We start from the raw sequence: 27,306 nt of genomic DNA on the forward strand, positions 1-27,306 counted from the left end.
AACAGAGATGCCCCCCCCCCCCCTCCCCCCAAAAAAATGACCACATTTGAAGCCACCATGTTTTGAAATTACTTCACATACTTGAGTTTTACCAACACGGATAACTGTGGGTCATTTCTACACATTTCTGTCTTCTTTGACATTTGTCTGGTAAGACAATTGGATGTTTTTGTTTACCATCAACTCCAATCTTTCCGTCGCCATCCTTGTCAGCTGCTTTTAAAAAGGCTTTGGTTTCTTTGTCCGTCAGGTCCCGGCCGTCCTTGGCAAAACCTTTCAGGACGAATCTAGTTGGGTAAAACAGAGATGGTCAGAGACTACTCAAAATCTGTTTTTACTTTATTTATGTCTCTTTTTTGTGAGTTTTATTATTTTTTTCTTACTTGAGCTCTTCTTCCTCTATGTAGCCGCTGTTGTCGGCATCCAGCACCGTGAAAACCTTCTTCACATCATCGGCAGACTTGGCCCTCAGACCCAGGATCTCAAAGAACTTCTTATGATCAAAAGAGTCAGCAACTGTTCACACAGAGATGGGAGCAGATAAAAAGAGTCACCAAAGGAGTTTTCCAAACCACTGGGAGTGAAGGTCGTTTACCTGCGAAGGCATCAAGAGCTTTCTTGATGTCATCAGCGTTGAGGATGCTGCTCATTGCCATCTTGACTGGAGAAGACAGACGCACAAAAGAAAAAATGGAGAGAGGAGGAGAAAAGAAAGATTCAGAGGGGACAAGGTTAAAAATAAGTCTGCGGAAGAGCAGTGAGACAAGTGGAAGACATTCTCATATTACACTGGTGACACCCTGGAAATGGAGCAGGAAACCAGGACATGTGAGGATAAGGTGATGAGTGACAACCTGGAGAAGTGACAACTAAGCATGAGCTGAGAAAGGAGCCTCGTGGAACGAAACAAAGATACAGTCTAAAATATCTTTCATGATTTTCGTTAAGACAAGCAGTAATATCAAATCCGTGTGAGTCCCAGAAAAACCACAACAGAATTCAGTTTGTGGTCTGGTCTACATACAGAATGCTCTTCTTCTTCAGTATGAAAGGTAAGCCCGGCACTTAACAGCCCTGTGGTTTTTTACGACGTGTGAATGAACCTGATCGCTGCTTGAGAGGTTGGTACCCTTTCCCCTGACTTTGGCGGAGACTACTTTGCTCGTGCTGCATGAGTGTACTCAAGCTGGACAGACAAAGACAGGGACCTTATGAAAGCAGGGATTATCCGTCTTTAAAGGTATTACCAATATTGATTGATTGATTGGTTTCGTTTATTTCAAGAATTAATTGTAGACAATACCATAAAAAAATAACACAGATATATCAAACTCATCACAGAAATGGTGAACTGTATAGATTAATCAGAAAAAAAAGAAACAAGAACAAAGACACACTCAAGTCAAATTTGATTCATTAAATACAGTCATCATAAACTAAAGTCAAGTAGCGCATGATTTATTGCTGAAAAAGGAGTGGGAAGAAGCAAGTTTATATAATCCCATCTCGACTGAGTTATTTTATGTCATACAGTTATTTTATTTATAGATTTTTTTTCAAGTGACAAAATCAAGTGCTTGTTGATTGTTCATTTTCCTCAGTAAACATTCTTACATGATTTCAATAAACAGTAACAATAATCCCACCTCATGTAACAGATATGTAATGCATATTGATTATCAGAAGACCATTTTATTTCTATCCAGAAATCATCACACATCGAGTTTTAAAGTAATAAAATGGAGAGCTTACTGATTATCCACAAAAAAAATTCTTACGTCTTTTCAGTCAACATTAATGATTCACACTTTAGACAACTGATATGTTATAATCATTGATTATCATTAGAGGACATTATCACATGAAACCAGTAATTATTATTTTACATTGCAGATCAAGTAAAGTACATGGATATCTTATTGATTGTAATTTAACAGTAATCATTATTGCACATTGCACAATACTCATTTATTGTAATTAAAAGAGCTTTGATTATTTCACCACAATCAAGTTCCCACATGTATTTGGTATTATTCAAACACCTGTTGACATTGAACTAGTCTTATCTTCATATCATGTATCTAGTATATATATATATATATATATATATATATATATATATATATATATATATATATATATATATATATATATATATAATTTTTTTTAATTAAATTTAGGGTTATTTGAACATTGTTTGAGTTCATTACTTGACCTGTTCCAAAGTTTAGTACAGACAGAAACTTTTCTTTGTTCTTCTTATCAGTTTGATCTTGAGGTTCCTACATCCCCTCAGTTAGCAGCTTCCTTCATTTTTCTAAGAATGGTTTTTGGATATTGTATGATAGTGTTAACCCTTGAAAGCCCAGGACAAGTGACAAAAATTTCAGTTTTTTGCTAATAAAGATTTTTTTTTTTCAAAATACTTTTTAAAATTAAATATAGATTGTATCAATTATGATATGTTGGATCATTTGTTACGTTTTTACTCACAACAATATTAACTCTAGATGTAAAAATATTGACATGATTGTTCAGGAAAAAGCACCCCTAATATAATTTTTAACATGATGTAACTGTATCATAATGAAATAAGTATCTATAAATTTTGCATTCTTCAATTTAGCAAGTAGTCATGTAAAATATGAATAACAATAGATGAGTTATTCTCACCATAAAGGTTTGAAAATTAGCTAAACTTTTTCCACCAAAAATTGTTTTTGAGATTTTTTAGAAGCAGCTATTTTAAAGGGCCTATATCATGCTATTCCTAAGCCTTTATAGCAAGCAGTATTTATTTAAATGATAATTTATTACCTTTGGAAGGTTGATGCTAAAGTTTCATCTGGAAGAAACATTTTGTTTTTACCCGTCAAGCATGGTTTGCAGTTCTTGCATTTCAAGCCCTGGTAGATTCTGGCGCTGAACAGAGTTTCATTGACCTTCATCTGGCCACCCAGCTTTCTCTACCGACTGAACCTTTGGATCCTTCAGTTAAAGCTGCGAGACTGGGAGGACAACATCTCTCCCGCATCACTCATCGCACCAGACCTATTCTTCTCTTAACTTCTGGCAACCACAGAGAACACAAACAGCTTTTCATCCTCCAAACGTTGCAGACTCCCATAATTTTGGGTTTCCCCTGCCTTAAATTGCATAATCCTCAATTTTACTGGGGACAACAACAGATAACTAATTGGAGTTTTTTTGTATAGCTAGTTGTCTCCAGTCTGCTGTTTTATCAGTCCCATCTCATGCTTCTAACTGTTCGGGGGAGGTGGATCTTACCAAGGTTCCTACCTGCTACCGGATCTCATTCGTCCTTCCTCCTCATCAGTTGGAGCGGGTTTCTTTTTAGTTGAGAAGAGAGACAAAACCTTATGTCTATGTATTGATTACAGAGCACCTAACCAAATTACAGTCAAAGACAAGTATTTGCCATCTCTCCTAAGCTCATTATTCGATTCAGTTCAAGAGGCTTGCATCTTCTCTAAATTAGATCTCTGCAGCGCCTATCATCTCTTCCGCATGAAGGAAGGTGACGAGTGGAAAACCGCTTTCAATACTCCATTAGGTCTCTTCGAATATTTAGTCTTGCCTTTCAGACTTAATAACACTCCTCCTACATTCCAAAGACTATTCAACAATATTATCAGGGATTTTCTCAATTGTTTTGTTTTTGTCTGTTTTTGACCTTCATGACATTCTCTTCTATTCCCGAGATTCTGCTCAACAAGAAACTCACGTACGTTGTGTACTAAGACTCATGGAGAATGAACTCTACGTTAAAGCGGAGACATACGTGTTCCATGTCACCATGATCCCCTTCCTAGGATACATTTTTGAAGCTGGTTGCATCCAAACAGACACAGCCAAAATCGAAGCCGTCACCAAATGGGAACCACCTGATAACAGAATCAAATTACAACAATTTTTGGGATTTGCCAACTTCTACCATTGCTTTATACAAAATTACAACAATATTGCCTCCCCGTTAATCAAACTCACCTCTTCTCTAAGACCCATCAGTCTTAGAGAGGCCCAAACTGCCTTTGACACCCTCAGGAATCTGTTTATCACTGCTCCATACTCATTCAGCCTGATAATTCTCGTCAATTTATTGTGGAAGTCGACGCCTCCGTTTCTGGCGATGCAGCGGTTCTTTCCCAAAGAGAGGAGTCTTCAGGCAAACCAAAACCATGTGCCTGTTTCTCCAGGAAACTCTCACCCACAAACAGAACTATGACATACGGAACCGAGAACTGCTGGCTATAAAACTCTCCTTGCTGGAGGGGGTGGCTCAATCTTTCATCGTCTGGACAGATCACAAGAACTTGGCATACCTACGTTGAGCTAAAAGATTCAACTCACGCCAAGCCTGTTGGTGTCACTTTTTTAATCACTTCAACTTTACCATTACCTACAGACCTGGCAGTCATAATATCTAACCGGACGCACTTTCTCGCCAATTCAACATGTCTGATAGTTCCACCATCCTACCCCCTTCTTGCATTGTGGGCAACCTCATCTGGGAAATTGAGAGCAGGGTCCTTCATGCTCAAGGTGAGGAACCCAATCACGCACCTTGCCCCAACGGAATTCTATTTGTGCCGACTTCCCTTAGGTCTGATCTAATGTCCTCACCTGGGGACAAACATCACGTGTCTCCTGCCATGCGGTGTCCACAGGACTCTTAACCTACCCCGCAGGCGTTTCTTCTGGCCCTCCATGAAGAAAGATGTGCAGAAATACATCGCCACTTGCTCCACTTGTGCTCGGTCTAAGTCCTCCAACTCTCCATCCTCTGGTTTGCTCCATCCTTTCCCACTCCCAGTCAATCCTGGTCTCACATCGCACTGGATTTCATCTCTGGACTGCCTCCTTCCCATGGCAACACAGTCATTCTCACTGTTATCGATCATTTCTCAAAATCCGCTCACTTTATTTCTCTGCCCCAGCTACCCACAGTTATGAAAACTGCCAACGTTCTGGTGAATCACGTTTTCTGCTACCATGAAATACCTGCGGACATTGGGTCAGACCGAGGTCCACAATTCATATCCCAGGTATGGAAAGCTTTTTGCTCACCCAAGGGGTCAACATAGTCTTACTTCAGGTTATCCTCCCCAGTCCAATGGTCAAGCGGAAAGGGCCAATGAAGAGTTGGAGGCGGTCCTCCGGTATCTGGTAGTACAAAATGCCACGCACTGGCCTACTTTTCTTGTGTGGATTGAATACCCCCACAACACTCACCCTTCGTCTGCCACCGGTGTTTCTCTGTTCGAAGCCTCCCTTGGGTACCTAACCTCCTCTGTTTCCATCTCAGGAAGTCAATTTGGCGGTGCCCTCGGTCCTACACCACCACCAACGGTGCAGACGCATCTGGCGCCAGACCAGGGATGCTGTCCTACGTACCAAGGAGAGCAATTACCGTATCGCCAATCGACACAGGATGGAGGGCCCCTCCTACGAACCAGGTCAAGGTTTAGCTCTCTTCCAGGAATATTCCCATCCAGTCCACCTCTCGGAAACTCGCTCCCCGTTTCATTGGACCTTAAGTCATCGACAAGGTCATCAACCCCTCCTGTGTCCGTCTCCGTTTACCAGCTGCTCTCAAGATCCACCCTTCGTTCCACGTCTCTCATATCAAGCCTGTCCACCTCCCACCTGTATCATTGATGGCGCCCCGGCCTTTACCGTTAGCTGGGTTTTGGACGTTCGGGGTCGGGGCCTGCAGTTCCTGGTTGACTGGGAGGGTTATTGCCCTGTGGAATGGTCTTTGAACGGTCCTGTTCCCTTATCCTGGACCTGTCATTGATCGAAGACTTTTAATCGTGACTCTGCATCAGCCTGCCTGCTCCTATTTAAGATGGCCGTTCCCAAGCATTCTTCGGCAGTTCGTTGCCCCTTTATGGTGCAGTACCTGGTCTCATGTTTCCTATAGTCTGCCAAGTTTGTTTTTGCTCCACGCCTGCTCTGCTAACCACATATTCCTCATCGCCTAAAGGACATCTCCCACAAGTGTCAACCTGGGTCTTCTCACCACTCGATATACTGGAATTCCGCATGAGATCCAAAACCTCTAGCCACACCATGACTGCATGCCACACCACAACTCCACTCCATGCCACGTACCTTGGCCACGCAGTCAGATCACCACGTTCAGTCCCCACGTCCTCGCCTCCTTTCATCAGGAAAAGTCCGAACTCACCTACTGGTCCTCATCCCATCGTCTTCGTCTCAGCTGTCGCAGCCCAAGCTCCTTCGACTTCTCTGGACAATAAATCTTTTATACTCCACTACAGTCTTGCGTGATCTTTCCCGGTTCCAGCATCTGTGTCTGTTTTGTCATAGCTGACCATGACACTTTTTTTGTTTTGTTTATTTAAAGCTGAAATAAAAGTCATGCTATATTGATACAATACAAAGTACAACACCAGGGCAAAAAAAATGAAGCAAAACGATTTAGAAAATAGTAAACTACCTCCCTCGAAGCCCCAAATGCTTTACAGTCACAGTCCCATTCGCCCATACACGAACACATTCACACACTGATGGTGGCTCTGCTGCCAAACACTGGCTTTAACCTATAACCACCAGAAGCAATGTGGGGTTTAGTGTTTTGCCAAAGGACGCCTCGACATATGGGCGGGCAGCGCAGAACCCAAAACTGCAATCTTTCTATCAGAGGTCGACTACTCCACCTCTGCACCACATGATTTGTTATTTGGTGAATATTTGAAAAACAACAAACATTTAAATAATAAATGAAACATGTTGAAGCACCAACATGTTTCATTGTAAGAATCTTCCCCTCTCTTCTGCCTTCACTGCCATCTGTAGGCATCATCCCCTGTTGTCTGTTGAGCAGTGAACTGGCCTCCAGTGGTCTTCATCAAACCTGACAGCACACAGACTCAGTATACTTGTAGTACACCTCAACTGACTCCGTTTTGCAAAGGGTTATTAGCCCACAGTGGTTAGCCTACCATTTATTCTATAAAAAAATATGCATCACGATTTTTGATGACTTCTCTGATTATGAGATGTATTTAATATAGCCTAGATGATATGTAAGATTGATGACTGGTTACATCTCCCTTGACAAACATAAATGATCAGTTTTCCTGTGAAGAAACACTAGATTTTTCACGTTTCAGAAATCAACTGAACCTTTGATGAGCTCAATAACAAGCAGCAATATTCACTTCCATGTCTTTGGTTGGTGCTATGCTTTGTGGAGCCCGTGGAGCGGCACGGTGTTATCTACTCAAGCATCACTGTGTTGGGGATCGATGGCGAGCTGTGCTTTTCCATGTGTGGCCTCACATCCAATCTTTTATCATTGCAGAGGAACAACCTCCATCTCTGACCTTTAGCACAAAGGCGTCCGCAGGGAAAACAAACGATTCAATGTGAAACGCGGCCGACCAGATTGATTCACTGAGATATCTCAGTAAGAGTGAAGCTGTGCGAAGAAAGACGGATTCAATTTAAAGGAGAGCGCTGCCGTGATGATTGGGAGTGTGCGGTTAATCATCAGTTACAGGGAAAAGTTCAGAGGCGTTGCACGGATAATGTCATAAAGTTGATTTAATCCCGTTATAGGACTTTTAGGGACTTTTAAGTTTCTACTTCAATGCCTCAAAAATAAAGCATGAAAATATGAATCGACATCCAAAACTACAAATCTAATGCCAGGAGTACGTTGAACTTATCAAAGTTTAATTATGCTGGTCTGGATCAAAGAGGCAGCCACCCCTCCAGACTTTGGCCACCACTTTTGAGAGAAAACCAAGCTTTTCCCAGAAGATATAAAGGAGGAGGAGACTTTTAAAAGCTCATTGTTTTTGAGTCCTCCAGGGTTAGTAGGCATAAAATAAACTAAAATTGGACTTACTGAAAAGAAGTGAAGGATGAGGACCGAGTTAAAAAACAAATAATTTATTAGCATAATTTATGGATTCAATTTATATTGACTTATTCTAAATTAAAGCGGCAGTATGAACTATTGCCTAATTAAATCCTAAAAAGGTTCCCACTTTGAACGATTTGTTCATTAGTTTTTATTGATTAACAATAGAATTGAAAAACTTATTTTTGCAGAGTTAGTTAAAAATAAAGCTCGAATCTGAACGGAAGGAACATGTTCAGATTTTTTAAGAATACAGTTTATTATAGTTTTGGAGTCATGCTTCACCTTTTCCTGTCAGGGAGACCTGCTTTAATTGGTTTGCTGCTCTTTTATTGTTCAACAACTCCTCAACAACTGTTTTCCCTGCAGCTGCTGTTATGCTGACCTCTGCCCTGACTTTTAGTTTTTTGGTCATCGTCTGTCCTCCTGACCCACAGCACACCTGTGCTCCTCCTTGTTCAGTTGCACCTCCATCTTCTGTGCCTCCTTAGTTCATTTATTGTTTTTAAAGCAATGTCCAGTTTTTTTTTTAAGATCATTAATTGCTTACCCACTTTATTGTTATTAATTTTTGCTTTTTTTCTTAAGATTTTCAGAGCCAAGTCAGAGGGTCTTCTCACAATCCCTTTTGCCATTTCCAGCAGCGCTGCATTCCCTCTGCTTATTTAACTTCCTGTGTTTTTTGCATCTCATCACAAAAAACTGTAAGAATACACCACAAAGCATTATTATCGTTGCATGCAAAACAGAAAATGTGCATTTTAAATGAGATCTTACATTAAATATTTCATTTGTATGTTTACTGGGTAATCACACCTCACCAGGAGAAATCCATCAAAATATAACACTTTTGATAGATTAAATGCAATCTCAGTCGTTCTAAAGAGCATTATTTGAGTTGAGATTCCCGAGGAGTGGAAAAAAAAGGAACATTTCATTGTAAGGTGTGTGAAACCAGATCGTACTGCACAGCTGCCAGCTCTCTGCGCTCCTGCAACAGCTGCACTCTGGTGAGAACGTGTATGTATTTTTAAGAGCATCTTAGATGCCTAGAAGAAAGAGATTAGAGTTCTACGCTTGAAGAAACCTGAGCCCTGTACGCTCGCCGCATCGAGTCAAGAAAAACACAGAGCAAGGTTAATGGGAAAAAAGACAAAAGCAGAGAATATTCACTGTAACAGATGTGTGAACTGGAAATATCTCGATTATGAGCTTTGATGGGTTTAGTGGCATTATTTCACATTGTGTTGCTCGTCACTTCACACAATTGGACCACAAAACACCCACTTTTATAGAATTATGTATGAGTCTCCTGCTGTTTGAAGCTGCCATGACCAACATTTCTTTTTTTTACGTTAAAAAGGCTCCCTTTGGGTTACAGGCCATTGTTCTGTGGGTTCTGCATGAGCCGTATAAATTCCACAAAAGCTAAGAAGTCACAGTCAGACATTGTCCGTCTGTTCATGACTGTAATCCAATTTTCTCAGAGAGCTCAGCATTTAACTGGATTATTAACACAGTGGCCGTTTCCCGAATCAAGAGGACAACCGGGTGACTTTATCAGTCTGTTAAAGCTTTTCATCTGACCCTCAAAATGGGTCAATGGATGCATGGAAAGTAGAATCTTTTACGTTGTTTCTCACAGCTTCTGTCTTACAACATGCAGAGAGAGGTGTGCAAGATGCAGAAACACCTATGAGTATTGAAGCAGAGCCATAACAAATTCGAATTGCTTCGCTACCCCTGAGGCTCCTCCCTCTTGCTGTTGCATATTTAAAACTTTTGCATTCACACTTATAGCTACACACATTTTTTAAGAAAATCTGCATCCACTGAATGCACGTTGACGGTTAAACCAGGTTAAACTTTGACCAATCAGGCACTCAGATTTGGTAGTGACCTTATCACAGTGACAGGCACCACAGATCTTACAACAAAGCTCTAAACAGCAGCAGAGACAACAGAGGTGGAAAACATGGTCCACTCTGACTCGTTGTCACCGACCTCAGTCAGTAGCACCCCCGGATGTGGGATTTAAAGACTTTCCTGATGGAGGGCTCAGCCAGTCGTACCCAGCAGACTTTGACAGTATGTTTGGGTCTCCCAAGTTTTTCTATGCATCCTTTCCCCACCAGCGAATCTAACTCACCACCAGGTGATGATCAGTGGACAGCTCTGCCCTTCTTTTTACACGCCTGAGGGTCGACTGAAACGACCCTCAATAGGCCGAGGGTACCTGTAGTATTGATGGACACCCTTGTGCTCAAACATGGGGTTTGTCATGGACAAACTATGGTAAGCACAGAAGTCCAACAGCAAGACACCACTCTGGTTCCAATCAGGGAGGCAATTCCTACCAATCACATCCCTCCTGGTGCCACTGGCATTGCCCATGTGGGCATGGAAATCACCCAGGAGGAAAATGGAGTCCCCCGTTGGGGCACTTTCCAGTACCTCTTTGAGAGACACCAAGAAGGCTGGGTATTCCAAAGTGATGTTCAGCCCATAGGCCGCAACCACCTGTCCCCCACCAGAAGGGGAAGGGGAATGACCCTCTCATTCTCTGGGTGAGATCTAAGATTTGGTGGCTGAGCTGGGGGCTCACGAGTAAGCCCACCCCAGCATGCCACCTATGTGCAACTCCAGAATGGTAAAGAGTCCAACCCCTCCCAAGAGATTGAATTTCAGAGCCCAGGCTGTGCATGGAGGTGAGCCCAATTAAATCTAGCTGATACCTCTCAACCTCCCGCACAAGCTAAGGCTCCTTCCCTTCCAGAGAGGTGCCGTTCCATGTACCAAAAGCCAAGTTTCATGACTGGAGTTTTGGCTGTCGAGGCACCTAAACCACATTGCACCGGCTCCAGACCTGGCTCCAGAGTGGGGCCCAGTGACACCATTCCGGACGACATGATAGAATCTTTGTTTTTTCTTCTCATAAAGGGGGTTCTGAACCGCTCTTTGTCTGGCCTGTCACCCAGGACCTGTCTGCTATGGGAGACCCTACCAGGGGCAGAACCCCCAGACAGCTTGGTCCTGGGATCACTCGAGCTCTCAAACCCCTCCACATTAAGGTAGTTCATGGAGGTTTCATCAAAACAGATTCTGTCATTTCAATTTTTTTTCTTGAAATTATGCTGAATTTTTGTTTTACAATTGTTTAAAAAAACATATTTCAACCCAAATCTTGATGGCATACACACAAACAATACAAATAATCTTACCATACTTTCCGCACTGCAGGACCGATTGGAATATAGGGCGCACCATCTATGAACAGTTTATTTTCAAACTTTTCAAGGTGCATTGAACTATAAGATAAGTCCGCATGTCAGTCAGGTTCTATAAACTGCATTTAAACTAACTCTAGATTTTGTTTGTAACACGCCACATGTTAGCCACGTTACAAGTGTTAGTCATGTTTGTGCATTCACAATACCTGTAACTCCCAACAAAAAATAGATTGTTTCCTCTAAAAACAAACGTTACTGTGACTATTCTAACTCCCAACTTTGTTAATAACTCACAAAAAACAACAGTCTGACACTGCTACATGTTAGCCGTGTTATTTAAAATAACACCCAAGCAAACATTTTAAAATCAATTCAATATCAGTGAACACAATCAGAATTGTTCCAAATAAAAGGGGCTCCTGATTATTAGACACACTGCTGTTTTTCTGAAAAAACAAAACAAAGCTGGCCTACCTTTATAGTAGTGTTAATTAAAGATGCCTGCTTCTCAAAATATTTCTTTTAATTCCTGATTTAAAGAAACTAAATTCAGAACAGTTCGAATCAGGTTTTGATTGAATTATATTTAGGAAAATTTTCCACTGCAGCCTTTAATCTTGCATTGTACCAAAACATTTGGGCTGCTCCCAAATTCATATCAGGTGCCTATAACAGTCTGTACACTAACCTCCACTGAAGTAACCCGGTTTCTAGGGAAACTGTTTCCGGACCACATCCTCACAGGTGGATGTGTGAAGTTATCATCTCCACATTCTCCCATGAAAATCAAACATTTTTCCATCTTTCCTTTAAAATCTGGCCCTGAGTTACAGCAAAAACAATGGTTCTGATGTTCTTTTCTTTCCAAACAGGTACTGACATTCCTTTCCTTTTGTTTTATTTTGATTTTTTTTTTTTTTTTTGGTGTTTGTGTGCACTCTTGCTGCAGAGCATCTTCCATAGGAAATCCTGACTTCTGGTTGTTGGCCACAGTTTTGTAGTTTTGACTCAGTAAGTGTTCGCAGCAAATACAGACATGCATTTGCTGTTTCTACACTGGTTATTGTGAAGCATGCCACCTTATTCAACCTGTAAGTGAAATGTTTTTGCAGAAGTGTTGACTTGGAGGTTACAGTTTTTATTTATTTCTTTTTTATCATAAATTTAACTAATCTCCGCTCAGATTTGTTAAATAAATCAAACAAGTAGTTTTTAGAAAAAACTCAAAATGAAGGTTATTCAAAAAGAAAGATTTATTATGCATTCCAGTTTATGAGAAAAGCATGTTATAGTGCAGTTAAATCGGAGAAGCTCTTTGTTTTCTTTGTGGCTTTTTTGCGCATCAGTGGTTTCTCATTTTCTCACAGCAGCTCTTGTGCATGTCATACATACATTTACTGAATCCTCTTCTTTCCTCTGCAATTTAAAATGCCATCAAGAGGGGTGTGATTTGCTTTGAAAATCACCAACAGAAAAACACCAAAATCTCAAACTGTTGAATATGTTTGCAGCTGTTTTACAAAAGATTTTCCTCATCAATCAAGTCCAACACTTCATAGGATTTAAAGTTAAGCTGCTATTGAAGGGCATTGAGTCAAACTTGTGACATGTAGTAAAAACACAGAATCCTTAGCGAAGGCGGCGTTCACCAAGGCAAAATCAGTACTTAGCAATTTTTAGGACAATCCCAGCAATCTGATCCAAATCTTTGTCCCTTTTTTCTTTCCTAACTCACCATCCCAACTCGTGATATTAGACTGCATCATCCTGCATGCAAAAAAACATCACCTCCACCCAGAGGGATCAACATGTTAGCTGTGGAAAACATTCAGATGTTATGCAGATGAATAAAGCTCCTCTATTTGATTCTCAGAATGAAATGAAATATGCATGACATCCTGAATGATGCATTACTGACATCCCAACTGCACAAAAATAACACCAACAGGGATTTTAAATAGTACATTCACAAGTCTGGAAACAGTATTTACCATTATCTTAAGACTGAAACTGGAATGCAGAAAGAACTGCAAACACCTGAAACAGTCATTCCTCTGTACAGGTTCTGTCCCATTGTGGAGTATTAGGGCTGCCATGAAGTAAACATCAATACAGTCATGCAATTATTAAAAAGTCAACATTTTACCTGCATACATTTGTAAATCTGATGACATTGGTGGTAACATTCTTGGTTTGAACATTTTTTTAAAACAATAATAGTAATCAGACTGGAATAATCTTTGTGAAGTACTGAGTTTAGTTTCATGCTATATTGATAAGTAAATAAACAATTGAAATTAGGATAGAGGTGTAGGCCTATGCTTTTTATAATCAGGTTTTTGCAGTTTAAAGTTAAAAATAGCTTTTCTGATCATATTTGAACACACATTCAATTCAAACTTTAACTCCCATAATGCATTCTCCTATTTCTAGTTTGTAGCTGCCAAACTGAGGCAAAATGGCTGAGAGACCAATTAAACATTTCTAGATTGTTCTTGAGCAGTTGATTTTTAAATAAAGTCACAGACTTTTTTATTTTCCCATAATGCTAAGTTGCTTACAGTAAGTTAATGTAAATCTCATCCTTTTTCCTTTTTGCTTTTACCATTGGGGCACAATTTACAGTATAGCACTATACAACATAAAAACAGCTTAATTTATTTTCTCCCAGTTTGCACTGTGGTTAATTGTATCATACTGTTCAACATGAAAACAGCAGAATACTGTAAGATTTTCTTCCAGGTTGCATTGCAGTTTTACAGTATGACACTATAAGGAATAAGGAAACAGTAGAATGCTCTTAATATGGTTGATGATTCACTGTTATTTTACGTGAAGGGTAAATGGCGTATGCCTATGTGGCGCTTTTCTACTTTCTGCAAAGGCCCAAAGCGCTTTACAGTCACACTCCCATTCACACACTGATGGTGGCTTCGCTGCCGAAAACTGGGGCCAACCTTCTGCCAGAAGCAAGGTGGGGTTCAGTGTCTTGCCTAAGGACACTTTGACACACAGGTGGGAATTGAACCTGCAACCTTTCGATCAGCGGTTGACTGCCCTTCCACTGCACCACAGCCATGCAGAAATACAAATAACCAGTGTGTTCCATCTCTAATGCCTTTACTTTTTTCTCCTAAATTAAAAAGAACTTGTTCTGTACTCAATTAAGTTCTAAAAAAGGACCACATTTATGGATTTGGAACAGAATACATTGGTCCTTGTCAGTGTTGACCATTTGGACAGGTGAAGTTCCAAATCTTAGGATATTTTGTCTCAAAAATAGTCTGTAAGATTGCTTTACAGTAATTTTGCACATTTTCAGGGTAAATATGTCCTTGACACAGCTCCAGGAATGTTTTTGTCTGCCAAAATGGTCTTTTTAGGATGTGCGAATGCAGCACCTGCTGCTTTTTGAAACAGAAAAAAAAAAATGTCTGTTTTAAATTGTCACCTTTACAATTGTCCAAAGCGAAGGATGGGGGCTGCACAGTAGTGAGTGAGCTTTAGCATGATTTCCAACAGGAAGATCCACTTCCATTCCAAGATATTCTCTCCACACACCACTCATCATGTCATCTTCACTCTGAACCAAAAGCCAACTTTCCCACCTTCTTCCAAGTAATAATGATCAGGTTTTTCCCTTTAAATTTGTAGATATTTCCCTCTTCACATTCCAGATGGTTTTTCCCACCCTTCTCATCCCAAATTCCACCGGTCTGGCCCTTAACCAGCAGCTGTGTCTTGGCACTAGAGTTCAGTTATCTATAGACCAAACTTATCTTATGCAAGTCATGCAAGAACTTTACCACCAAAGATCTGTGTTCCTCTTATCTCTCCTTATTGAAGTTTTGGTCAACACTGTTACTGATTCTGATTTAAATCCCGACTGCAGCTGTTCTATGAGAAGTTTGCGTGTTATTCACATCTTTTGTTTTTGTGGCCAGTGGATGGAAAGGCCAACTATTTGAAACTGTTTTAACTTGTTCAATGCAGCAACATAGTTGTTCAGCTGGTAAAGTTACTATCACCATGACAGTCACGTTAATGGGGAGAAATCGCAAGATAAGAGACAGAAAGCACAAAAGCTGAATCCCAACATTTCATAAGTGGAAGGTCTAACCCACAATATGACATTGCTTCATCTGAGCGTTCTTTTTTGTGATGCAAGTGCATCCATTGAAAAAGTCTTTTTTTTTAATTTATTACATTTTATCTTGAGTAAGCTTCAACCTGTTTATATTGCGTGTCGTTAAAGACCCACTCCGAACACCTTTTGTTCCCAGTGGTCTTTTGACTATATTTATGCTGTTTTAGCTTTTAGCAATTAAACAAAATAATAATGCTGTTTTGTAGAACATAGTTTCTGCAGAGCAGTGTTAGTTTATTAGAAATGTAGCTCTGAGTTGTGAGCGGGACCATTGATTTATATCGCTAGAGGAGACATCACGTGGTTCCTCATGGGAGGAGAGCACTGCCATCTTGGTGAGGTCAAGTCGCTGCTGCAGTGCATGCAATTAAACACATTTTTTGCAAAATGCCAGTTCATTGTGCGGGTTCAACTGCCAAAATCGGAGAAATGAGTCCACGAAGGACGAAGGCATAACATTTGACAGGTAAGTACGATATTTTTTTTTTCTTTTATAGCTGCCGGGGCTTCATTAATAGTACACATGTTTTTTTTTAATAGTACACATGTTGACATGCATGATGCTGCAGGGTTATTATCAACATTTTGCATGTTGTACGTATGATTTGATGTCGACATAAATGTAAATTTTATTTTGTTAAACCTATATACAGCATACTAGGACTAGGCTATCATTGTAAAATTTATACATTTATGACACAGAGACTGAACTTTTCTTGCAGGTTTCCAATGTATTCAGACTCAAGGAAAAAGTGGGCCTTAGCAATTAAAAGAGCTAACCCAGATGGGTCACTGTGGTTACCAACTAGTAATACAGTCTGGATATGTTCAAAACATTTTGTTGAAACACATTTTGAAAAGAGGCCAGACTGTTCGCTTGAAACCCGGCACCATACCAACTGTGTTACACAAATTAATCACTGACATTTGGGTAAATCTATTTTTTTTTAAAGGGTAAATCTGTTGTTAACTTTGGGACTTATTGTTGACTTATTATTGATTTATTATTATTATTTATTATTGTAATTGACTTATTATTTATATATTGTTATTATTTATTATTATTGACGTCCTATTGACTTAATGTTGGGCTTTTCTAAATAATTTAAATTACTTGTCAAAGAGGTCTAAAACTTCTACATTTTTAAAAATTGTTTTTTTTTTTAAATTCTTTGTTATATATTTTTTTATTTGTAAGAAGTCCTGCAACTAGCATTTTTCATTAAAAGTTTGAGCTTTTGAGGATCCCTGTTTCTCTTATTTAACAACAACAAAGGATGTATATATATAAATTATATACATATATAATGTATTTATATATATATATATATGTATAAATATATAGAAATATGAATATATATAAAGTATATAAAGGCTACTTAGATGCCACCAAAGGCTATAGAAAGCCTTGTCATGTGGGCACCGATGACCTCACCAAGATGGCGTTGCGCTCCGCCACCATCGGTTAGGCTTTCCAAGCTGGCGTGTCTCCTCTAGCGATATAACTCATTGAGCAGGTCCATTGGTGCAGAGCAACACCGCCCCCCTTTCCCCTGCTCAGAGCTGTCTGCTTACACGTTCCCCTGCTAGCTTACACTTCCAACCTAACAATAGCGGTGCAGCAAAAATGGTGAGAAATGTTGGAGTTATCCAGCTTGGACAAAAATAAACAAAGACATACATTGATCTAGTTGTCTGCAAGTGGATGCATCAGAATGGAGCGGAGCAGGAATTTTGTGGCCCATCCCGTCACAAAATATGTTCTTTTTCACAACGATTTGAGAGCAAAAAAACTCGAAAATGCTATTTTAAGCTTAATTTTCTTCATTTATGTCCTCCATCATCAGAAAGCTACCACAAGAACATGTACAAAATATAAAAACATATTTTTCATCAGAGTGGCTCTTTAACTAATTTGAGGTTTTGGTCCTGAAAGGATTAAAAAATGGCATCTATATGATTTTCTAACAGCACAATGAGAGCTAAAAAGTTACATTGTCAAGCAGAGTTGGCACGACTTCATAACAAACTGTAATAACAGTCACATAAAACTGTGCATTTGCATGAATATTACAGAACAAATTAAAGATGTAAATTCCTTTTAATCCACCACTGAAAGCATTAGCAGCAATATTTACAGCCGCTAAAAGTTGATTCCATCTCTCAAACCAAACATTATGGAAAGTGATTAATTAGCTGAGACCATTAAGTGCTGCTCTGTGCGTAAATCGCTCGCAACAGTTTTCCCTCCTCATGATGAAAGCCACCAAAACAACCAGCAATAAATTTATTCTGAAAAAGAACTTTGTGTCTGTCTTTCACTACATCAGCAGTTTGGCAAATTTACATTTCCCCAGAGTGAAGAGGTGAGGCCACGTTTAGTTTAATTAGTTGTGATTAAAACGTGTCCTTGAAAATATCACCATCAGGTGAGCTCAAATCTAAACTGGGCCTGTTATCTTGCAATAAATGGACGTTATCATAAAGTAATTACACTGTTGTTGTACAGGCTGTATCTTAATCTGATCGGGCTCTTAAGAGGAACCTATCCTTCACACGTCTTTGTGTGAAAAATGCAAACCTGGTTTATCTTTTTGGTAAAAAGCTTGAATTACTCTTTAATGTTTGTCATTCATTGTTCTGATAGAGAAGGAAAAGAACATTTGGTGAAAGCAGAGACTTTTCTCCGTTTATGTTAATATTGGATTGAAAGTTGCTTCCCACTGGCAGGGGCGGAGCTAAAACATTTCATGGGCGGTAGGCGCAGAAGACTGTAAAACGGCGGCAAAACACCAGAGTTGAAAGCCACAATTTTATTATTATTGTTGTTTTTTATTTCCTTTTATATCATTTCTTCTTTTATTTTTGCAATGTCTGAAGAATCTTGTCTTGATGAGTGCCTTTGTCACTTTGTTTACCTTTGTCAATAATGATACTAATATTTCCTCAAAAACCGGGAGGGGGGCAAGTGTGGGGCAGAGATTTTGCCCATAGCTCCGCCCACGTCTCTAAGCTGTGTTTGGGCTGTGTTGTTTGGTTGCCACTTGTCTTTCTCTGCCCTTCGTCAACCTGCTTCTTCTCTTCACGCCACCTAATTTCCAGGTCCTTACTCTGTCCTCCAGTCCTCCACTGATTTAATCTCTCCTTTTTGCTCCAAGGCATATTTGTGCCTCCATCTAACTCTGTTCTCTTAATCTTTTAATTTCCACTTTCACATCTCTTTCTCTGTCTGCTCTGGGGCAATATGCATCGTCAGTGACTAATTACTGGATCTATTCCAATTTTTCCATCATTTTAACTGGAGCAGAGATGGAAATAAATGCTATGATTTGGGACCTCTTTTAAGTATCACTGTTGGTTTTATCAGAGAATGCTAAAGGTTAAAGATTCCTGACTGCATCCAGCCTCACTATGGACTCGGGAATGTGACTTTACATTCGGAACAAAAAGTCGTTTTTACATCAAACACTTTAAAAAATGTTCTCTTACTTTTTACTGGTTAAAAATAAATTAAGGCACTACACACCCGGTTAATTTGAAGCTTGGTAAAATACACAAAGGTGCACTGATTTAATCTTACTGAGAAGGAAGAGAAAGAAGCTGCTCTTCCTCTGGTGAATGAGGTTCTAAGGATGACCCCAGACATGTTATTGGTTGTTGCGCACATCTGATGATTCTAATACTCATTAATGTGTCACCTTTGGGAATTCTTGCCAACAGAACACTTAAAGGGCAGCCATCTGTGCTGTTAATGGCAGTTTTATTGTCACATTCACCAGACTGAGCTGCGTTAGAAACACACGTGTAACAACTTTCTTTATTAGCAAACTCTTATTATTTTTTTGTTGTTTGTCAAAATGGCATTTTATAGCAGGGGTGAGCCTTGTTTTGATAAGACAAGGCAAAGAGGAGGTTCTTTACCAAAAGCTCCAAAAGTGACTACCGTAACTCTTCGACCTTTACATAATAATTTCAGTGCATTCTTCAACAGCTTTGTGTTGATGTGCAAAACTTTACAGTAGTGAAGTGCTTATGCGATCAATGCAGATCAGCTATTTCTGATGTGGAAAAAAGCGACTTTCAATTCTATTGAACATTTTATGTTAGGAATGGGTAGCATTTCGGTGCAAAGCTGCTTTTCTCCACGTCAGAAAGAGCTCATTTACATCGATCACAGAAACGGTAGGGGGATTTACGGAAGGTCAAAGAGCACGTGTTATTTAGGTGTTGCCGGCGACATCCCCGATATTATGCTACATACACACTGGGTTTGTGATGCATGTTCAAGAACTTAAGTTCTTGAATCCAGTATTAGCCTACGGTGTTCACACTGCACTCTGGCTATATGATACTGCCGCATGTATCTGGAAAAAGATGCAAAATGTCAAAGCAGTGTCACTCTTGCTCCAGGCTTTTTCTTTCCCAACTGTAGTCTCATATATGAAAGACTTTGTGTGAACAAAACGCAATTGTACATTTCTCTTTCATTAATAATTTTGCTTACTTCCGTGAATCAAAAAGGACACCATCCATTCATCACCACAAATCTGAGTCCCCGATAAAAGGATTAACATCACGGCTGTGTGCTGCACCGTGTAAAACCTTCTTTAAGTTCTCATCTATCTCAGTCTGTTTGATAACTTGGGTATGATAATGTGGTGGTGCAGGCAAAAACACCGGGATGCATGGACATATGTGATGTTGTGTTCATTTATCAAAATAATTATATTTAATTGTGTGTCATCTGGTTCAAATCGGTTTGCATGTAAAATCAAGTAATCTTTGTTGCTCAAGTCCTGTTTTATTTAATCAAAAACTCTTCCATGAGGCCTGATTTCTTCAAGCTGTGCACAAATAAAAATGTGTTCCAACTTGGCAGTGGATGCAAAAAATGTGCACTTGATTAATTAATCAGAGTGCATGTGATAATGGGCAAAATCTTTTGCCCATTATCATTGATTAATGGAACGAGGGAGCGTGACGTCACCCACAGAAAATAGTTTACTTTAAGCAGTTAGTGGTCCGAGTCGGTCTGAGTCATTGGTTGAATCCAAATTGCCTTCCTACCCCTCTCGCTCCTTTCTGTTGCTCCAAAGGGGCATTTGAAGGTGTATTGGTGTCCATAAGGGTTATTTTAAGGAGGAGCGGTAGAGATAGGGCAGGCTATCCCTCCGCTGGTAAGATGATCCATGTCTTACTGTGGTGTGAAGGAGAAACGCATTTCTTTACGCCGGCGTGCTCTGAAGCACAGAAGTTTACACTTAAATGTACGTATTGAGTTATTGTATGACTTTTTAAACTTATAAAACAATTTTTAATGTATTTTGCGAACGCTGGCAGCTATGCTCTAACGTAGAGGACCTCAGGCTATTAATGATGTCATCAAGCGGGAGTATTGTCCAGATTTGAAGACACAATCTTTTCCATATATCTCTGCTTGGAGAAGGTGTACAGATAAGGAAGCGATTTGGATTGAGACCTTGTTTCTGTGGCAACCACTCTCACCAATCGGGAGTGGGCTTATTAGAAGGCCACACTCCTACCTCTTGAAAGTGGGCTCGGGAGAATCTATCAGTGATACGTTTTAAAAATTAGCTGTAAGATCACAAACTTTGCACTAAATGAGAAATATGAAAACAATTTTGTTAGGAAACGGTATAAGAGCAAGAATGGTAATTCTGACAAATATAATGATTGAGTAATAGCTGTTCATGTCTCTATAGAAGTCTATAGGATTTTGGCTTCTTAGAGCCAACAGGTACTTCCTGTTTGGAATGCGAGGGGGAAGGATCACTCAGTCCAGTTCTTAGATACAGTCAATGGTGCAGACACAGGCCTATGAGCTGCAATGATCAGAGAATCTCACTTCAAAGCTTTGCTTATACAGAACAGGACTCAGCATGTGGGGAGGAGATGTAAGACGTCTTTAGGCACTTTGTGTTCTCATTTGCATTGATTTAGCATGCATACACCATAGCACATGTTAAATTCTCACCAACATACTTTTACCACTGTTTGCTGTTAGAAAAACTGGCAGAGCAAGAATGGTTGCGACAGTCGGTTGTAGTGAATCAGATTCTAAGTAAAAAGCATGGACACATTTGCCTGAAGACAATTCTGCCTTTTTAACAAAATATATTAATAAATAAAGTCCTTACTTTTTGATTTAAACCTGACGTAAAAATCCTCGTTATTGTGAGTGACTCTAAGCATTAAATGATTTATACCAGCGTACTTTGTTACTGCAGTGTCACTCCGCCAGTGTGGCATTAGAACTCACTTTGAGAACCAACAGGGGCCTCTGATTCAGCTCTGAAACTCTGAAGAAGTCTCAGACACATAACCAAAGTTCTGCACGTTACGGTAAAGATTTCATCATAGCACAGCAGGGCTACCCGTATCCACCCAGTCAAGGGAAAAAATTTTAAAATGTTGAGATAATTGAAAAAAAAGTTCCAGTAATAAATGAATTGGTTAGTTCAAAAGGGGCCCAAGTTCACTTTTTTTTCAAAATGGAGATATTACATGTTCTATGGTCTTCAAAGCAAAAGCTATCTTATAATGTGCAAAAAACGTCCCATGTCTGTATTGACTATGCTTGACATTTAAAATGCATTAAGTGCAAAATTCCTGGACTTGGGCCTCTCTTGAATGGGTTTTACTTTATCCCATAGATGGCAGCACTAGTTATTTAATTTGGCAGCGCCCCTGTTTAATTCAAGATTCAATTCAATACGATTCAATTTTATTTGTATGGCCCAAATTCACAACAACAGTCGTCTCGATGGGCTTCGTCTCGGTAATTGAAAAAGTTAAGCAAAAAAATCAAAAGGATCATGAATACATAGAATTCAATAGGAAAATACTAAATTGAACTAACGAACTGACTAAGCTATACTGGCATCACTGCCCTTAGACCCCCCTTCGCGGTAAGAAAAAACTCCTAAAAAAAACGGATTCCGGAAAAAACGAAGAAACCTCAGGGGTGCCCATATAAAGGAGGGATCCTCCCCAGGACGGACAGGCGATTTACCAGAACTCTTAGAGAAGAATTAACTTATCTAAAGGCCCGTACACACCCGGACGAATAAGCATCAGTAGCTCCAACTGGTACTTGGTAAGGGGATATTTTAGAATGTCCGTCATTATTTCTTTGCAGCAGTGTAGACGCTACTTGGCGTCTATCTTCCTCGCTGGTATGTGTGCTCAGCAAGGCAGTTTTGTGTTTGAGCGCCCCCAAGTTGTGTTTTACTGTAACTTCAGAAGCTCCAGACACGTGTGCAAAAGCGGCATTCTAATTGGTCGAATAGATTTCGATGCGACGCGTCGAAAAAAAAAAAAACGAACCCGAGGCGTTTTTTTTTTTTTTGACGCTTTGGCGCGTGGCGTTTTTTCGCGTCGGTGTGCACACTCTCATTGGTGCCCTTTGTTTAGTCATGAGGCGTTTTTCGCCGACAAAATTCGTCCCTGTGTGAACAGGCCTTAACTCTACAACTACATATTTAAAGTCCAGCAGACTGGGCCCAAGTCCAGAGACTTTAGTTTGTTAGTCCTCTGAAATGATAAAAGTGAGGTTCTTCATATTATAGCATTTGTAAGCTATGAAATGGTGCTAAATCTGGGTAAAGTATTAATCATTTGGTGTAGCCTCCCTTTCAGCTATGCAATTAAAATCATTTCCTGGAAAAACAAACCTCTTGGACTTGGGGCCCTTTTGAACTGACCGATTCAAATGTTTGCAGTCGGGACACATTTGCAAAAATACTTAAAGAAGAAGAAAAGAGCTTTAGGTCATTGTCTTTGGATCCGCCAGCTCCTTTTCCTTGTTTCTGCGGTCTTACTTTTTCACATTGACAAGATGCTGATTGAAAAAGTGAGCCGACAAAGACTGATCGACAAAACATGGAAGCCTAATTGAAAAAAGAAAAAAAGAAACTATGTGCCATGAGTGCATGGCGGTTTATGGCAAACCTATAGCAATAAAAAACATGGATAGAAAGGTGACTTCAATTTCAACAGGAACCAGTGTCCTGATTTCCGCTGTACAATCAACAAGCGCTTGGTGGGTTTAAACGTCAATCCTGGGGGGGTCAGAAACTTCTTGTGTCTTTTTTTGAGTAATTTTTCACTGCATCTGTCTGCAAACATTGGAGATAAACAAACCGATCATACAGTGCTAAGTAACCAGAGAACTAAAAAAAAGGACAGAAATGTACGGTATATTCTCTGTTAAGATTGATGCAGCAAAGATAACACAGACAGTTGATGGACAGATAGAAAGATAATTTTCTGTTTGTTATTATATATTTTCGCATCTGACTGTCAGCAGTCTCAAGAACACAGTCACAGGTCAAGTTTTTAATGTTGCAGTCAAATGTACAATATTTTCTATGCTTTTAATTTGAACAAGCATCCATGTCAAAGCTGCACATTTGTCTAGTTCTGTCATAAATTAGAGAGCTTAAGCTCTCTGCTCTACTTAAGTGTCTTCTTTCTCCCCTTGTTTAAATAAACATATCTGATGATGACCAAAATAGCAGCAAACATGGACACACGAGGCAGACTGAAGGCTGGGGTTTGACACCCTGCAGGTCAACAGAGGAGAGCTGTAGTGTGAAAATAATAAGAGAAGGGGAATCGTGTGATTCACATGCTATCTGTTCCTAGACGCCTGAAGCATTGGTGGGAAACCAAAAGACAAGTCCCTATGAAGAATGGAGAGTTTAATATATACAGACACATTTTTTGGTTTATCGAATAAAATATTTTATAATTTTTTTTTTTCATATTTACGTACTTAGACACACCAACTGTATATGAAAATTTGATTTTAAAGTGAATATCAGGTCACATCATGATAAGAAGTAGCTCTGTCATTTTTGCTTCATCAGCTTCTTGAACTGGACTTGTTTTTTCTAAGTAGTCGTATCAACGGCGCCACACTCCACAGTGTGCCCATTAGGGCTGGGTCTCACCAATAATTTCCAGAATCAATTCAATTTGATTCACCAGAGCCTGGATCGATTCGATTCACGATTTGTATTTTGTCATTTTTTTCTTATTTCAGTTCTGTTGGTATACTCAATTTGATTCGATTCGATTTTGAATTTACACGTTTACACATTTATACTTATTTGCATAGAAATACAACAATAATCTATATATGGTTTGAAGATATTCATATTAATCTGATACAGTTCACACAACGTAAAATTGTAAAATGGAGACACTCCAACAAATATGTGCAGATCATTTTATTCTTCCTCTCCTCGGTATGCGTTTCAGTTTGGCCACTAGGTGGAAATCGTACTAAAGAATTAAACTTTATTCCAGAGGATTTGAGCAAAAAAACGTACTCAAGAAATTGATTATGATCAACATTGAAAAATACCATTTGGATTGAGGCACTGTAGGTTTATTTTACTCTAACGTACAAACGACTAAGTGCTATCACAGTGGACAACACACGTGATGGCAGCAAAGTATGATCAAGCTATCATTCCAGTCCAATGTGTGGGAACACTTTGAATTTTCCAAAGACATGTGACCATACGGTGTGGTAGAATGTTCTAATAATGTTCCCTTTGGTTTATTTTGATGTGGAAAAACACAGGGGCTGAACTTTATGAAACTAAAATGTGAATGGATATGCCATTAATTATTTTTTACTTGTTTGTACCCTTGATTATCTTGAGAGAAATATGAGGAATCTGGAAAACTTCACTTGCTCTGTTCAGTCTTCTTCCTCTTTCGCCTGTTACCCCCAGTTGGGACATAGCCTGCATACTAGGGCACTCCAGACAGACCGGCTCTGTTCAGTACCAGACATTTATCTCTGAGTCACATTGGTTTAATTTTTTTGCTATGTCCTAGATCGATTTTAGGACAGTGAATCAGATCGAATCAGATTATTTAAAATGAACCAATATCGAGTATGAATCATATCAGTAACCTCATTTCGTGACATGAATTAAATTGTTGTTATAATAATTAATTACACCTCAAGACAACCTGCCTAATTTATTGAACACAATCGACCGGACAATCGCACTTGACCTATTGGGCTCTGAGGCAATGAATGCTCAAAGAAACCATCATGACTAGGGAAAGAAAAAAACTGTGGTTTAAAATTGTCAAATTAAAAGCAGAATTTTTTTTTTAAAGTTCTTCAAAAGACAAACATGGATACAAGAGTGGAATCAAAGACTTTAAGAAATTACAGCTGAGAAGCGCATTGGTAGGAGCATATAGGCAAACATTTCAAGAACCTGAAAGTATTTGTAAGTCCAGCTGCAGAAACATTTAGAAGATCTTGTTAACAAATGACTGACACTGCGTGAATTCAATGTCCGAAGGGCAGCATTCATAAGATGAACGCAGACAGACCTGAACGTTATTTTTTCACCATCCCAGTGTTAACATCAGTTCTTTCTAATCAACATGAAACTTTTGATCACCATTCTGCTAAATGCCGCACATTATAAAATCATTATGGTTATAACAACACCATCTGCCTCATACCCTCATCCTGCGCGATTGCTTTTATCTGTTCTCTATGGGCAATAAAACTTTACGAGTCATTTCTACACGAACAGTTCGCTCAGCAGACGCTTTCTCCAGTCACTGCTGTTGAGCTTCATATTTTTAAAGCAGACAAGATACTTTGCTGATTGCTAATCCGATGTTAGAGATATTAAAAACAACAAATAAATAAATGATTGCTAAATAATAATATTTTCTTTAGGGTTCATTTGTAGACGGTTGTGTATTTGGTTCAATCTGGGTGTTGAGTTGAACTACAAACTGAACACATGGGATAAAAGTGCCAGCAGCTATCACACACCTCCAAAGTTTTAAAGGTCCCTTAAGGAAGGCGGTGAGCTGCACTCGAGAACCACTTGGTAAGAATATCTTTGAGTTCAAAGCAGATATGAAATATACTGCCACAGGTGGAGCTGGTTGGATAATAAAGACTTATCAGTTCAAAAGATAATCACAGGGTGTCTTAGCACAAACATATTGTCAGTCTTCATTCACTCCAATGTACAGTGAGAAGCAACAAGTAGGATAGACATGAACAGACTAATGCTACAATCACACTGGGCTTGCAATCGTGCAACCATCTGCTAAGAAAAGTAAGAAAATGTCAATGTGAGGGGAGGCTCGAGAGCCGGTAGGACTCAGACGCAGAGACAGGAGGCAAAAAGGTTCAAGACTAGTGGGTTTATTAACAAAAAGCGCTGCAGAGCAGGATGACAAAACTAAAACAAAAACTTACTGTGGCGTGGCGAGGAACATGGAACGAGGACACTAAGACAAGAGGACGTTAACACCATGACCAGAAGTTAATGGACCAGCACAAGAGGAAGGCAGAGACAAGACTTATATACAAACAGGGCAGACAAGACACAGGTGAACACGATCAGGGCAGATGGGGACCAAGGAAGTACAACTCAAGACAAGACAAGACAGGAACCCTTTCAAAATAAAACAGGAAACAGAACCAAACAAGACAGAACAAGAACTTAAAGCAAAACCCAAGACAAAACAAACTCAAACCATGACAGAAAAGCTCATATGTGTGTAAACGCACATATGAGCGTTTTGGGCTTTCATGTTCAAAACTCTTGCTTTTACGCATTGCTGTGCAAGTTTTTAAGTCAGTACAAAATGTACAAACGTGATGCAATTGAACGCATGCTGAAAGTACAACCAGTTGAACTTTGAACACTCAGCAGTCTCAAGATCCTGCAGTTTTTCACCCAAGAATCCTGGCATGTTGATCAATTTCAGCATTCCTTCCGGTCAGATGGTCATTCGGATAAACAGCAGATCATTTCAGATATTTTATTTGCTGTGAATCACAAAACTGATTTGGTTCGCTGGTTTATCTGTCTCCTTTCTCTTGGGAAGCAGGTGGCAGGTCTTGATGGTTTTTCGATTTGGGAGCCATGGTCATCTCCGTTTTTCTGGCAGAATTATACTTTTTTTGCTGTTTTAAGACCCTTTGGGGC

The 27,306-nt window shown here is 39.5% G+C and overlaps 1 protein-coding gene across 1 annotated transcript in view; it reads right to left on the minus strand.

Annotated features, from left to right (window-relative positions):
* Positions 1-177: 177 nt before the first annotated feature.
* The window catches only part of LOC101168466 (parvalbumin-7), a gene marked incomplete at its 3' end in the record, with an annotated part of 59,851 nt that continues 32,722 nt past the window's right edge, over positions 178-27,306 (minus strand). Inside the window, 3 exon segments of the mRNA XM_023957721.1 lie at positions 178-287; positions 384-516; positions 596-661. Of these exon segments, the coding sequence (XP_023813489.1) occupies positions 178-287; positions 384-516; positions 596-656 (304 nt within the window).

This window comes from Oryzias latipes, chromosome 8 (assembly GCF_002234675.1).
Source record: "Oryzias latipes chromosome 8, ASM223467v1".
NCBI classification, from domain to species: domain Eukaryota; kingdom Metazoa; phylum Chordata; class Actinopteri; order Beloniformes; family Adrianichthyidae; genus Oryzias; species Oryzias latipes.